General features: G+C 34.9%; 1 protein-coding gene across 1 annotated transcript; it reads left to right on the top strand.

The window, feature by feature from the left end:
- The first annotated feature begins 270 nt into the window (after positions 1-270).
- Positions 271-8,407, top strand: MPK20 (MAP kinase 20). Its single transcript, XM_018129138.2, has 10 exons — positions 271-894; positions 2,091-2,499; positions 2,909-3,036; positions 3,148-3,207; positions 4,027-4,176; positions 4,249-4,404; positions 4,544-4,755; positions 4,875-4,973; positions 7,449-7,618; positions 7,725-8,407. The coding sequence occupies exons 1-10, from the start codon at positions 871-873 to the stop codon at positions 8,177-8,179; spliced, it is 1,863 nt and encodes a 620-aa protein (XP_017984627.1). The 5' UTR covers positions 271-870; the 3' UTR covers positions 8,180-8,407.
- The last annotated feature ends 6,791 nt before the right edge of the window (positions 8,408-15,198 follow it).

The following is a 15,198-nucleotide window of genomic DNA, read 5'->3' as shown; positions in this document are numbered from 1 at the left end:
AAAAACGTAAAAATGGAATCCCCTAAACAGAACCTTCGAGCCTTTCCCCAAAATGCACTCTATTTCTCTCACCTCCCAAAGAAACACGCCTCAAAAAGTCACTGTATTTACAGCATCTGCCACTGGCGTGCACAGATACACATTTAGTACGTAAAAAATACCGTATCAGAATTTTCCAAAAAAAAACAAGGGAAGAGATACGGTATTGGATAAGCAACATCCCCTCTCTATATATCCCTAGATTCATGCCACAATAAAACCCCTGTTATTATTATTATTATTATTAGTAATTTTCTTTTCTCTGTCTCTATCTCTTTCCCTTTCTCTTCCTCTTCCTCTTCCCTTTCTGTCGGTGTTCAGATCTTGCAGCTTCTACACTCTTCATTCACGGATTTCACATTTTTTTTATTTAAAAAAAAATTTTGGGTGTTCTTTCAAGAAGAGAAAAAAAAGTAGAATTTTGAGTTATTGATTAAGTTTTGAAGACTTGAAGGGAAAGGAAAAAGAAGAAAGAAAAATGGGAGAAGAGTTGTTAAAACTGAATTATCAAAGAGTTTTTGTGAGAGTTGCTTTTTTATGGTAGTTGAATTGAAATTGCTGTGGTAAAGAAAAAAGAGGAAGAAGAAGAAGAAGAAGAAGAAGACGAAGGAAGAGAGTGTATGAAGGATTTGGTTTGGATTTTATTATGTTGGAGAAATCGGTGGGATTATGGACTTGTGATCCGGAGTCGGGGAAGATGGGGCAAATGTGGTTGATTTCTTAGATTTTTTCACTTTGTTTATTTCAACTGGTTCTTTCTTTTGATTAGTTTTTATTATCTGTTTCTTGGCGATCTTCATTGGGATTTAAATTTGGAAACTTTTTCACAGAATGCAGCAAGATCACCGAAAGAAGGTGATTTTCATTTACTCTTTTATTTTGGAGCTTATCTTTCTTTATCTTTAGTACTGGTTGATGATAAAATAGTAATTCTAATTATCGAAAAGTATTTGTGCCCAAATTGAGCTGGTGAGGGGTGGTGTTGGGTAGTTAGGTAAGAAGACGAAATATGGGATATTGTTGTTTTCTTTGGGTGTTTTGTTGTGTGGGAAATGTTGGAGATATTTTGTCCTTGAAGGAATGAATTTGTTTTAGATATTTTCTTCTTTGGTTGAACAAGTAATACTTAGGCTATTAAATTTCTTCCCGTAATGCGTTTCGAATATGGGGGAGGGCATAACTTTTAATGCCAATTTTGATTTGGATAAGTGAGTTTCATTCTTATTCTGGAATGCTATCCCTTGAAATAAAAGCGTTTACACTTCTCTCTGATCTTATTTCAGCCCTGTTTTGTTTATTTTCTTATATCAAAAGATTTTCTTTTCTTCCCAAATTATTTCTCTTCTTCTTCAGTTTCTCTGCGTCTGTATTTCTTAGCTTATCTTCCTTCAGGCTTTGATTTTCTGGATAGTGCATAAAATATATGCAAAGTAGGGAATTGGAATCCCTTATTGTTGTTTTAGCCCAAAAGATGGATTTTCTTTCCAACCTGTTTGCTATGCTGACAGTCTGAAACTTGATTATTTACAAAAGAATAACAGTACTATCCAACCCGATTGTTATCTTTTTTCTTTTCCTTTTTTTAAAATTTGTAGAATTTTTATTTGTCTTCTTTTTTTATCTTGAAGATCAGTTGCCTCTGTGGTTTTAAAGTAATTGCTTAGCTTATGCATTTAAAGTCTGTATGATCATATAGTTTTTGGAAAGAAGAAAATTGTAAGCTGGCTGTTCGAAGTTATTTGGTTTTGTTTCGAGTACATACAGTCGTACTCTAATGAATTGAAAATAGATTATGTCATGGATGCCATTATTTTGTGCCTTTCTTTTTGTCCTTTTCTGGGTGTTGTTAATAGTTGCATTTTCGTTACTTTTTGTTTTACATTTGTATGTTGATCTTAGTTTTCAGTTATATGGAGTACTTTTATTAATAATGAATTTGAATTTTTATCTGTGGAAATGTAAAAGGTTGTGCTATAGTGAGCTACATGCCTTGCATTTTATTGAAAAAATATGCTTTGCATTCTAGTCTTACTTGCATTTTTGTGCCACAGAGTTCTACAGAGATGGACTTTTTCTCTGAATATGGTGATGCCAATAGATATAAGATTCAAGAAGTTATAGGAAAAGGCAGTTATGGTGTTGTGTGCTCGGCAATTGACACCCATTCTGGTGAAAAAGTGGCAATAAAGAAAATACATGATATTTTTGAGCATATTTCTGATGCTGCCCGTATTCTTCGTGAGATAAAGCTGCTCAGACTTCTTCGGCATCCTGATATTGTTGAGATTAAACACATTATGCTGCCTCCTTCTCGAAGGGACTTCAAAGATATTTATGTGGTTTTTGAGCTCATGGAGTCAGATCTTCACCAAGTTATAAAAGCTAATGATGACTTGACTAGAGAACACTACCAGTTTTTTCTTTACCAGCTACTTCGTGCATTGAAGTATATTCATACTGGTAATTGTCAATCTATATTGGCTCTACTGGATTATCTGAGACTTGAACTTGGTTTATAGCTATAAGCGTGTTGATTGGGTTGATCAATTTAATTATTATGGATAATGTTCAAAGTTGTCAGAAATAAGGTTTTTGATGTCTGACTATTTTAATGGTTACTGCAGTTTGTTTTTATCAAACTCCTTCCGTCATGCCATAATATTTGGTAACAATTTTTCTTGTAAATATTTTTGTCTAGTCCAATTTGTTTTAAAGTTTTAGAGAGTCGGTTTTGAATTTTCCTCTAATCCTTTCAGTTGCAATCATCTTTCGTAACAACTGCTTCTAGTTCAATGGCTCTTGTGGTTGGCTGGGTAGATTGTAGTTGTATACTTGAGAATGTATCTGATTTATGCCTATTTGGCTGCAGCAAATGTCTACCATCGAGATTTAAAACCGAAGAATATTTTGGCAAATGCAAACTGCAAACTTAAGATATGCGATTTTGGTTTAGCTAGAGTTGCATTCAATGATACACCTACAACGATATTCTGGACGGTAATCCTTCTAAAATGGCTAATTTTTTATGTTTTTCATATTTAAACTGTTTTCTACGTCTATCACATTTGCAAGAGCTGATTTTCTGGACATTTCGTGGTACATTTGCAGGATTATGTTGCTACAAGATGGTATAGAGCTCCAGAGCTCTGTGGATCATTTTTCTCTAAGGTAATGGGGTTCTCATGTGTAGCCATTAAGGTTTGGAACATGAGAAATTTAAAATTATGTGATGTATTTATTCCTTTTCATGAGCTTATGTTGGATATCTTCTGGAATCCGGATCTATGTTGCATTTTATGAAGGAAAGGTTATGGCATGCTGCAGTCGATTCAATTTTCTTTCAAGCTATTCAGTTTCTTATCTATATCTTATTTGCTTATTTCTTTCATTTGGATGAAGCTGTTGAATTTAAAAAGTGTATCTATTTTAACAGATCTGCAGTCTAGTGTTTAAGTTCTCTCTAAAATGTTTGTAGGTGAATTATTAGGTTGATAAGAATTTTGCAGTAGAGGGCTTCTGAGGCAATGTATGTCGTGCAATGAGTTGCTTGTGGTCTGGCTTGATGTGCTATTCCTAAAAGAATGACACAATATATCTATGTTAGTGTTAATATGAAATTTTTGAATCTTTGCTGAACTCAAGAATTGTATTTGCCAGTACTCAAGAGATTTCAAATTCCATATTTTTGATTCATTAATGAATTCAAGTGTTTATAAAGTGATGGGGTTGATAATTTACACAATAAGGACTTGTTTATGGAAAAACACATTGAGATGTGAAGTAGTAGTAGAAAAAAAGTGTGGAAGTTTTTCCCATTCGTCATAGGAAATCCTAAAAGTACACATGCAATATGCCTGATGGCTATCTGTTCATTTTCCAATGTCTGATTCCTGTTCTTATTACTACTTCAAAAGGATGCTGCATGATGATTTTTCTGTTCATTTTCCAATTTCTAATTCCTGTTCTTATTACTTAAAATGAATGCAGTATACACCTGCAATTGATATATGGAGTATAGGGTGCATCTTTGCTGAGGTGTTAACTGGGAAGCCACTCTTTCCTGGGAAAAATGTTGTTCACCAGCTGGATTTGATGACTGATTTGCTTGGGACACCTTCATTAGATACCATCTCTCGGGTATGCACATTAAGACTTCTGAGCAATTTTGGATCATCAAGACATTACTGCTCTTAACTTTCTTCTACACAGGTTCGAAATGACAAGGCAAGAAGATACTTAACAAGCATGAGAAAAAAGCAACCAGTTCCATTTGAACAAAAATTTCCAAATGCAGATCCCTTGGCTCTACGTCTACTTCAAAGATTGCTGGCCTTTGATCCAAAAGACCGTCCAACTGCTGAAGAGGTTTGTTGTTGTACAGTAAAATATTGTTCTTTTTTCTCTGAAAATTTGTGTTGCAATATTTCTTTTTGCTTTAACATATATGATATCATTTGCCTTAATATTTTTATAACAAAAACATCTTTTGATTGATATTTTTTAGGCCCTTGTTGATCCTTACTTTAAGGGACTGGCAAAAGTTGAGAGGGAGCCTTCCTGTCAGCCAATTACAAAGATGGAGTTTGAGTTTGAGAGGCGAAGGGTCACAAAGGAGGATATACGGGAGTTAATTTTCCGGGAGATACTGGAATACCATCCTCAGCTGCTCAAAGACTATATGAATGGAACTGAGAGGACCAACTTTCTCTATCCCAGGTTTTATTTAGTGTTTTTGTTGCTTTTCTCAGTTTGTAATTATTCTAATCTTACTGAGATCCTTAGTAATCACTCTGCTGCAACTTATAGTATAATTCTGATGTATATTTTTTATGCAGTGCGGTTGATCAATTCAGAAAGCAATTTGCACATCTTGAGGAAAATGGTAAAAGTGGGCCAGTTATTCCACTTGAAAGAAAGCATGTCTCTCTTCCCAGGTATATATATATTTATTCTAGTTGTTACCTTTAATTTGTTATTGCCATGCCCAAAGTTGTGCTTGTTGACTTTGTAATAATACTACTTGTCCTGTATGATAGGCATGATATATTGTATCACGTGTCGAGTATATATATGAGATACTTACTAAAGCATGGATCCTTGTCTTTATAAGTAAGTTGTGTGCAAAAATCATGCTAGTATTTGTTTATATACTATGTATAAATGGTGCATCTAGATTAACAGAAATTCTCTCTTACTTTATGAGAGCAAAGTGTGGCATGGACATTGTTGGCAAATAGAGATGGATATAGCTAGGGCATAAGGCTTTGGTGCTGTTTGGTTCTGTAAATGAGGTTTTTAACTATTTCAGTGACGGAGATTGTTGCCTGTAATTAAAAGAGAACTTATAAGAGTAAATAACAGAAAACACTTGCAAATCTAAGTGATGCAAGTTTAGTTACTATCTAGTATTTGATTGGGCAAAAAACATTGAGTTCACGGTGAAAGCAGGTTGGAAAATTAACCAAGACAAAGTTCAATCAAAGTTTGGTTTAACAAGATGACAAACTTGGGTTGATATGAGTTGTTTGGCTCAGTTCTTGTTTTTGTAGGAAGTGCTGTTTGAGAAGAACTGTTCTAAAAGTGCTGTGAAGAGAAGTTAAAATAGTATTTGGCAAACTTTAATGAAGAACCACTGTAAGGATGTAGAGATCTATTATATATATATATTTTTAATAAATAATAAAATAGAGAGAACTTTTAAACCAAATCATAAGTTTAAAGTAAAAGAAATAAATGAAATAAAAGAAACCCTTTGGTTATTTAGAAATAAAATAAAATTTACTTCTACCAATTAAACAAATCAAATAAATAACTAATAAATCAGCTGAAAAGAATTAAACTAAATAAAAAAGAAGAATGTAAATATGATAATATAATTTTCCTTATAAATTTGTGTATCATTGAAAGGTAAATAACAATGTAAAAAAATCTCATTAAATATTTGTTGCTACATAATAGATTTCTAGTTTTGTCTGAAAGCTCAAATGGGCCTTCCTTATAAGTTAAAAATTTTATAATTCTAAGAGCCAAATAACTTGCTTCAACTGTTGTGGAAAGCTCTTCCATGAGCTGACCAAATACCTGCTTCATAGTCTTAAAAGAGAAATTGAAGAATCAAATCCTTAATGCTATTAATAGTGAAGGTAAAGAATCAAACTCTTAATGCTATTAATAACAAATACTATCTTGTTTTTTTAGGATGCACTTTTAAGTGCCTGACAATACATCCATCTGAATGGGGATCTCTACCTTCTTGGGGCTATCGTGTTTGATGGCATGTGGGTCTAGATATAGTTGAGGTTATTTACAACTCTGGTGGTATGAATTAGATTATTTTTTCTTATAAATAAATATTTTCTCTTGTTTTTTATTATAAAAGAAGGTTTCAATTACAAATCATCCAAAAAAAGACCCTTATGCAATAGACAAATCTTAATTAGATATGATCTTAATTTCAATGTAAATCTCTTACCTAAATTGTATTGAACAAAAAGTTCTTGTCATATCTGAACTGCACAAATTAGCATCCAGAACAGGTAGGAGAGATTTAGTTTATCATGGTTCTCTTTGGCCTTACTGTAACGATATCAGATATCTCTTGTTTTCCAGAAGCCTGTAATTCTCTTGATTGAAAAGTTGAGATTTGGAATAAGAATATACGGAATGGTGTTATATGTACTAACTCTGCATGAGGTTTATTCTGTGAAAGCAACACCATGTGCCAAAGCTGCGGATTGGGTCGGCTCATTATCATTCCTAGTGATTATGGTTTCAGATTTTGAGCAACTAAGAAATTGGTGGATATTCATTTTCACCTAGGTAGTTAAGGAGTTCATTCTGAGATGAGGTTTTGGAACTTAATAACTGTGCATGAAGAAACAAATGATTTAAGTTATTCAACTACGGGGGAAATTAAAAAGCTTCAGTTAGGGGATGATATTCTTGTAAATATTGGTATTTGCTTAGTTATATCCATGAGAGCTCAACCAGAACATGATGGCATAATGTTTGGTATAAATTTGCTCATGATGTTATATGTGATGTTTTTATCATTCAGTTGATGCCTAGTTATTATTCATATGACATCTCTTTGTAAAATCTCAAGACAATTTCTTGGTATAACTCTGCTCAGGATTGTTCTTCCTTGCATCTAATAATGGGATTGCTTTTTCTTCTGTGCGGGTTTGTTTTGCCTTTTTTTGGCTCTTTTGAGTGTTGATGGTGGTGGCTTCATGTTGTTCAAGTCTTACGGAACATGAATTTTCCTCACCACTACTATGTTAGGTCATGCGCAGCTGATAGGCTGTTGTTAGGACATCATTTTTATATTTTATTACCTTTTTTGGAATAGGGCATAAAATTTTGCTTTAGTTTTGATGGTTGACGCTGTAATCCAATGGTATTTGCAGGTCAACAATTGTACATTCCAATACAATCCCCCCCAAAGAGCAACCAAGCATCAATTCCTTCAAAGATAGGCAAAATGCAGAAGAGGCATTCAGCAAAAGTTCCAGGGAAACTGAAGCTGTTCCTGTACATTTATCAAGAAGCTTGCAGGCACAACAAAGAATCCCACTAGGTATTTTTTGGATTTATCCTAACCGACCCCACCTCCTTTCCCCTTTGCTCTACCTTTTCTCCTTGTTTTTATTTAGTACTTGAACTGAAATCTTCCCTCTATTCAGCCAAACCAGGAAAGGTAGTAGGCCCAGTTGTGCCTTATGAGAATGGAACAATCATGAAAGATGCCTATGATCCAAGAACATTCATAAGAAGCACAGTTCTTCCACCTCAGGCTGTCCACCCTGCATATTCTTATCACAAATCTGGCACTGGAAAGCAAGAAAGATCCACAATGGAGTCCGAAAGGGAGTTGGTCTCCCAAACTAAAAAGGTTCCTCAATGCGGCATGGCAGCCAAATTTGCACCAGATATAGCTATCAATATCGACACAAACCCATTTTTCATGACCAGAGTGAACAAGGTGGAGCCTGCTGATGAGAGAATTGCCATTGATACGAACTTGTTGCAGGCGAAAGCTCATTATGGTGGAATAGGTGTTACCGCAACTGCTGCTGCAACCGCCACTGCTCATAGGAAGGTTGGAACTGTTCAGTATGGCATGACAAGGATGTATTAGCGAAGGAGTTAGAAGGTATAAGTAAGGGATCCTTTTGCATAGAGGGAAAAACTCTTGAGAGGGAGGTTTGTTTAGTGTAACCTGTAAAAAAGAGAGCCAGCTTTCTCAGGTCACAATAGGCACTAATTAAGTTTGGTAATGAGAAACGACATGTCTATCAAATCATACATTTAATTTTATAAGAAAAATAACTCTCCTCCGGCCAATAGGAGTGCCTTTCGTTTTTAATCTGGTTCCATCACATTTGAAGGGACTACCGTAAGAGCATCTGGCAAATAAGGAATGGGCCCTTTGGTCTCTGACTTTTTATCAACTGGACATGCACTTCAATGGTGACATTTGATCAATGCTTAGCATTTGATATGTCGGCGAACCAAACTTACTTTTTTTCGTTAGAATAGATAAAGAATAAAATAAGAGAGTTATTTTGTGAAAGTAAAATAAAGTAAAAATAAATTTTAAAAATAATAATGTAAGAATAACACGTAATAGTCATTATGTAATTTGGTATAGTGAAAGAAATAAGATAAAAATTGCTCTAGTATTGGGCTGAAAAAAATAAGTGATAAAGAAATAGTCATTTTATTATATTAGAATTTATTTTTATCAAAATAATATTGTATATATATTTTTTGAAGCTTTTAAAAACTTATCTATGTAATATTTTTTAAATAATATTGTTGATGTACAATATTTGATAAAAAATTACTCACTAAGGAAGAAGTTTACTCATTTTGTAAAATGTTATGCACCAGCCTTGGACATTAAACTAAGAACAAAAAATAGGACAGTAGAAAACTAAGCTTAGAAACATCATACAGTGAACAAAAAAGGGCACTTGAGCATACTCGGTTCAATCCGTTTTCCTTTACATCAAATAGGTAAAACTTAAGAATTGTTATTCCTTACAGAATTGTCAACCAAACCAGAGAAGCAAAAAGTAACTGGAAATAGAGGGTACCAAGGTGATGTAAATGGATTGGTATTGCCCAAAGGGCCAGAGTATGGAGATAAAAACGAGAGAAGAAAAATACAAGATCAGATTTTTTTTTTTGTTTGTTTGTTATAAATGCCAAGTCAAATTATTGTACCTCGCATTGCCTACTTGTGTTTTAAATTATGAGGCAAAAGGCATCCTCCATTGTCCACAGCCTTGCAAACTAGCGCTGACAGTGGTGGCACAGCGACAGTGCGGCCACGGAATCAGCCGAGCAGAAGCACTTCAGGACATCATTTCTTGGGACTTGCGAACCGACGGAGTCTAAATAAACAAGAAAATTTTCCATTGGCCTTTACTTCTTTTCTTGTCGAGGATTCCAGTTATTTATAATCACAGAAGAGGAACCAACGTAAACATTATACTAGGTATAAAGACTAAATTTAAGCTTTGAAATTTTTATGAACAGGTTTTGTCTGCATTCAAACTGTTTTTGCAAAGTAATCAATTGGTGCAAATGTTGAAAAATAGTGTATTTAATAAGATTCAAACATTTACATTGTCAAGATACAAGAGAAGTAAATGTCTTATGTATGAAAATCCATTAAGAGCTTGTTGCAAGTAAGAAAAAATAAGTAGGTTCGCGCACACGCAATATTGGGTTAGATCTTGAAAAATTTCAAATTCTCCCTTGTGTGCAAATATACACGTGGGCTAGGTCCAATTGATTTTTTTGAGAACTCACTTACAACAAAACAAACCCTCTTATGCTTGCCTAATTCACTTTTTTCAACTTTTGATTGAATCAGACTCAAACTCTACCATGCTGATGACTCTGCTAATTTTGCTACAACTTTACCTGATTAAGTATACATGTTGATAAGGTTTTTTCTCTAACTCCTTAAGGCTTTTTGTCAACTCTCTTATTTAGTGCAACGTTCACTTCATTCCCTGCCTATAAATACAGTCTCCCAACCTCACTCACAACACACCAAAGCCTCTCATCCTCTTTTAAGTCTTTTTTGCTTATTTTCTACTTTCTTTCCTTTCTAATTGGGTTCTTTCTTTCTGTTTTTCCTGTCATCCCTTATTAATTTGTAAAAACTATAAAGAAGGGTTTGTTGAATCTTAGAAGATAACTGCTACAGTCCTTTGACACAGAGTTTTATACTTCAAAAAGGTGAAAATTATCTTTAAAGACAGTGATATCATGCCTCTAACTTCCTAGTATTTTTACTTGCTTTATTTTATTCTCATTTGTTTCTCAATTTTTGTAACAGTAAGTTTATGTTGTCATTTTTAAGCATTAAATGGAAATTCAATTGGCAATAGGTAGAGAATTGATAAGTGATCTAAATTTGGTCCAATACAAGGCTAACGTGGACAATCAATCGGCTACGGCAATTACAAAGAATCTTGTTTATCATGGCAGAACCAAACAGTTGAAGATCAAATACCATTTTGTTAGTGAAATGCAACAAGAAAAAGAGGTAATTAAGTTCACCGCAGGTTTGTTGATATTCTCACTAAGTCATTGCCAAAGATCAAATTCGAAATGTTAAGGAAGCTAATTGGAGTTTGGAGCAAAGCAGCCGAGCAGGATTGTTGAAGTATGCTGCCATATCAGAGTTTTTTTCTCTGTTGAGTTGGATTTGTTTTACTTGCTCACAAGGCATCTGTACAATTTGTGATGCAAATATTAGTAAGGAATGTAGGAGGTACATTTGCCTTTTGTGTGATTAGAATCTTGCTCACCATGATTGTTCCTCTGACTGTTTGTGCATTAACTTGTCTTACATTGTTGCGAGATAAGGTCTTGTCATCGCACAATTTGCCCACAACTTTGTTCAGGTGGTTGAATAGAATTTTGCAGTTTCGCCTAGTAAATACATGTTTACAGAGAGTCATGTAATTAGCATGGCAACAGACCAAATAATTACACGATTAAGCAATCTTTTGTTGGATTGAATTTAGCTCAGGTCCTAAGAGCTTTATTAGCCACTTTAAGTCTGTTTAATTAGCCCCTTCTGTCCATTATATTAACAGGTTTTTTCACAATCAGTTATATGGTACTCAAGTAATATGACTAATAGGAAAATATTCACTTACACATAGTGCTCTGTTGCTAGCTGACTTACGTTCTTCAATTTGGGAGTAGGGATAGAAGCAGCTGCCGGATTCAAAGCCACAATTGCTTTTGACATGTTGCCTTTTGAGAGTTCCATGTTCTCTTCCGTATGATGCTGTAGATTTTTCATGAACTCCTTAATGTTGAGTTTTATTGTGGGAATTTCATCAGGATCCTCATAGCCTGCATCTTCGATATCACTTCGTGATTCTTCTGGTTCTGGTTCCGGTGTTCCGGTTTCAATCTTGACATTTGTCCATTTTCTGTAGTTGCTGTCTGTTTCTGTTTTACTCCCCCATGAAACAGTGAGCTTCCATTTGAACGATTGTAAAATTACTCAAAGGAGGTGGTGTGGATCCCCATCTGGTCAACAGTTGAACCATGGATATTGCTGAATTTGGAGCCTCTAATGGGATCACCTGTTTCAAAACTGGAGCCTGAGCGGAATCTGGTTCCTCCATTTGCTTGGATGACGAAGAAATCAAAAGAACCTAGGGAGGATAGTACTTCTTCTCCAAGCTCTGACTAAACGTTTCTGTGAAGCTTCTTCTTTCTATTCCTGAGATGTCACTGTCCCTCCTACAATCTATTATAGAGCTTTGACTGTCAAGTGGATGACTAAACACATTTTCACGCCATGTTATGGAGTCATTTGGGTTCAGTTCACCGACCTTCAGTTCTTCAATCAGTAACTTTGCCCCAACCTCATCACATTCTCCCTTGCATGATGTCTTGGGAGGAAATTTTGCTGCTAGAGACATGAAGGCAGAGCTGCATAGTTGGAAAGTAGGAGATTGCCTATCAGTATTTCAGGTTTTAATATTTTTGGGAATTGATCTCCGTAAAATTTACCTGGAAAGATTATCTGAAACATTTTGAGTTAGGAAAACTCCGATTACAATAATCCACCATAGACCCCTCCCATTTTGAGAAGCTCCCATCTCCTGCAAGATTTTATCACTTGCAAAATAAAATATAGAATCTATTGTAATCTCTAATCATTACAGCTTTCCATATGTTGTCTAACATCACCTAATAAATAAGGGTTCTATATGTGTAGTCTTTCACAACAATGTAGCACTTTGGGCCATTCTTCTGTTCATGGCCAAACCATATAGTTTCCTTTTTGTGTTCATGTGTTGTTGTCTTCTGTATTTCACTTGTGCATCCACAAATCATTTTTGTCTAAAATTTCACATATTGGGTCAGCATACTTTGCAACGTCTATTCTACATGACTCGAGTGAAGAGTATAGGCAGGGCACTAGGTTATCTGGAGAATTGAGGTAATGTTGAATGATAAGACCTGTTACATCTAGCTGCATAACGGAGCCATTAAAATTTTCTGGATTGCTCGTGTAGGAACTTTGGTAAATACACTAAAGCTGTCAGAGACTAGACGATTAGGAGTGACATGTTAATCTTGAAAGCATATATACTAATCAGAATATCTGATTTTGGGGCATAAATATATACTGATTTATATAATCAATTTTCTTTAAAGAACAAAATCCAAAAGATTTCATCTTAATATAAAAGAAATAATAGATTGAATCCAAATTCACCCATGGATTTTGCACCAATTTGGTGGCTTGGGTCCATTTGATAACAACTGACTTAACATTTCATTTGAATTTGCCTTTTTTTTTTTTCGAGTAAAAGAATCCTATATTATAAACAAAGAAATTTAGGTCTATGAAAATTGATGTTATTTGATTTCGCCATGTGCAAAATTTTGGAGTCTTTTCTTTTGTGACAAATTGGCCATGGAATTATTTCTGTCAGAAAATTTTATTGAAAATTCATCAACAATTCTTTCAACGATAATCATAACAATTCTTTCTCTGTGGTTTTTCAAACTAGTTACTGCAAAATGCAGCATGTTTTACATGGAAAAGAGGTCATTGGTAACTTCAGTTCAATCAAAATTGAGCTCTTCTAATCATTAATGGATCTTCTCTCAAGAAAAAAGTTTGTTTTTTTTTGGCCTTTAATATATATAGATGGATTTCCATTTCCAGCATTTTGGGTACAGACCAATGTACAATCTGAACTCAGCACCAAGGACTGAAGCTGATGCAGCCTCCAATGTCACCGCCTCATTCCAATTTAGACCAGCAACATCAGATCCAACCATGAAGATGGAGAACAAGCAGCTTTTTGCATTACTAACTTTTGTACAGACGTTGACAGCTCAATTCATGAAAAAGGGAAAGCAGGAAAACCTAATCCCATCCACTTGGAATAAATTTTTGACGGGCTTTTCCAGGGCGTTGTGGAGTCATCATTTGCTGTCATTTCCACACCAACAGAAGAAAAATGGAGTCTAACAGGGGAAGTGATCACCAAGGTATAGATCTGAACAAGACTCCCTAGCCAAATTAAACCAGCTAAACAAAGAAAATACAGGCCCAAAGTAATTGCAGAAGGCGAATCAAAAAGGGCTCCAGAGTCTGGTACTGCAGAAAACATTTAACTCTAAGGACAATCCAAGTGGAAAGAGGAAGTACATCCGCAAGAAGCGCCGGACAGAATCAACCTGTGAGCAGGCCAATAATGCAGGGGGCTCTGATCCTAGAGCTGGAAAATTTGGGAAAGGAAGTATGTACGCAGAAAAGGCCTAAAAGCAGAAGCAACTCAAGAAGTAGATTGTGTGAAAGGGGCTGATCCTAATGCTGAGATTGATCCCAAATCACGTAAAAGGGTATTCGAATTTCGACTTGGAAAAATAATTAAACAAGAGGAGATGCTAGAGGGAAGCAAGGCCTATGAATCTCAAGTCACAACATGGTGCAATGGAGAAGATAATGGTTGTAAAAACAAATTTGACTATATGCAGACCAGTCTGCAGAACGGATGGGCAATGGAAAACCGACAATCAAGAAATAAAAGCAGCCATATCCCACCCTTGATTCCAACTGAATACATGTCAATGCCAAGTGTGACAGCCACAACAGCCTCAGAAGTTCAGGCAAAGGACCCGTTGCAAGGAATGTAAATGGCCCAAAATGCAGCAGTAAACATGTTAGTAACAAAACCTTCATCAAGAAAATCTAAGGGTAACTATGTTGTGAGAAGTATAAACAGTGAATTTTGCTTTAACAAACTCTAGTTGTATAGTTCTTAATAAATTATAATTACGCTAACTATTCTTTTATGAGATAATTGAATTATAAGCACCAATATTAGTAATAAATTTACCCTCTCTGAACAAAAATTTACTGTTTGATGTGATCTATTACTTACATCCTGTTTTTTATATTGTGGCTGCTATTATATTCCCAAACCCAGTGCCGCGCAACAATGTCAGATTCACATCACATAAATCCATGGCATTCCCATGCACATGTCCATGTCCAGTATTACTATTACCATTACCATTCCTCCCATCATTATTCAATACTTCACCTTTACTTTTTCTGTCCCACATGCATGCTTATTTGCTTTGCTTTGTTCCAATGATATTGATACCCCCACCAAAATTAAAGGAGGACCCACTTTTTCCCAATTCCATGTTGCAAATTTCTACCATGTCATCATTTATCTATCTCATCGAAAAGGTGGTAAATCATGAAGATCTGGCTGGAGCAATTAATTAAGCACAACAACGCTTAATAATCACAAAAAAAAGAGAAACGAACTGTAGTTCCAATGAGTTCGAATATTTCAGGTGTAGAAAACTTTTTTGCAAAAAAGTGAATATGATGTCGTTTTGTGTGGTATATGTTAAAGATTTTATTTGGTAATCAAACTACATATTGACCAAAATTTTAATTTGAAAGAAAAGTTGGCAGTCCCTAAATGTGAAACGTTTGAGAGTCCACTGCATTTTCTCATGTCTTGAGGTGTTCAATAACCAGTCATTGGGCTAAAAGGGTTCATTGGCTTTTGGCTCCAGATATTTTAATCTGAGGGAAAAGATGATGTAATAGTCCTTAATTTTGGCTACCTGTAT

The sequence above is a fragment of the Theobroma cacao genome, chromosome 1 (genome assembly GCF_053813885.1).
Source record: "Theobroma cacao isolate CCN51 chromosome 1, ASM5381388v1, whole genome shotgun sequence".
Lineage (NCBI taxonomy): Eukaryota > Viridiplantae > Streptophyta > Magnoliopsida > Malvales > Malvaceae > Theobroma > Theobroma cacao.
The sequence above is the reverse complement of the archived record's forward strand: the minus strand, read 5'-3'. Positions and strand labels throughout refer to the sequence as shown.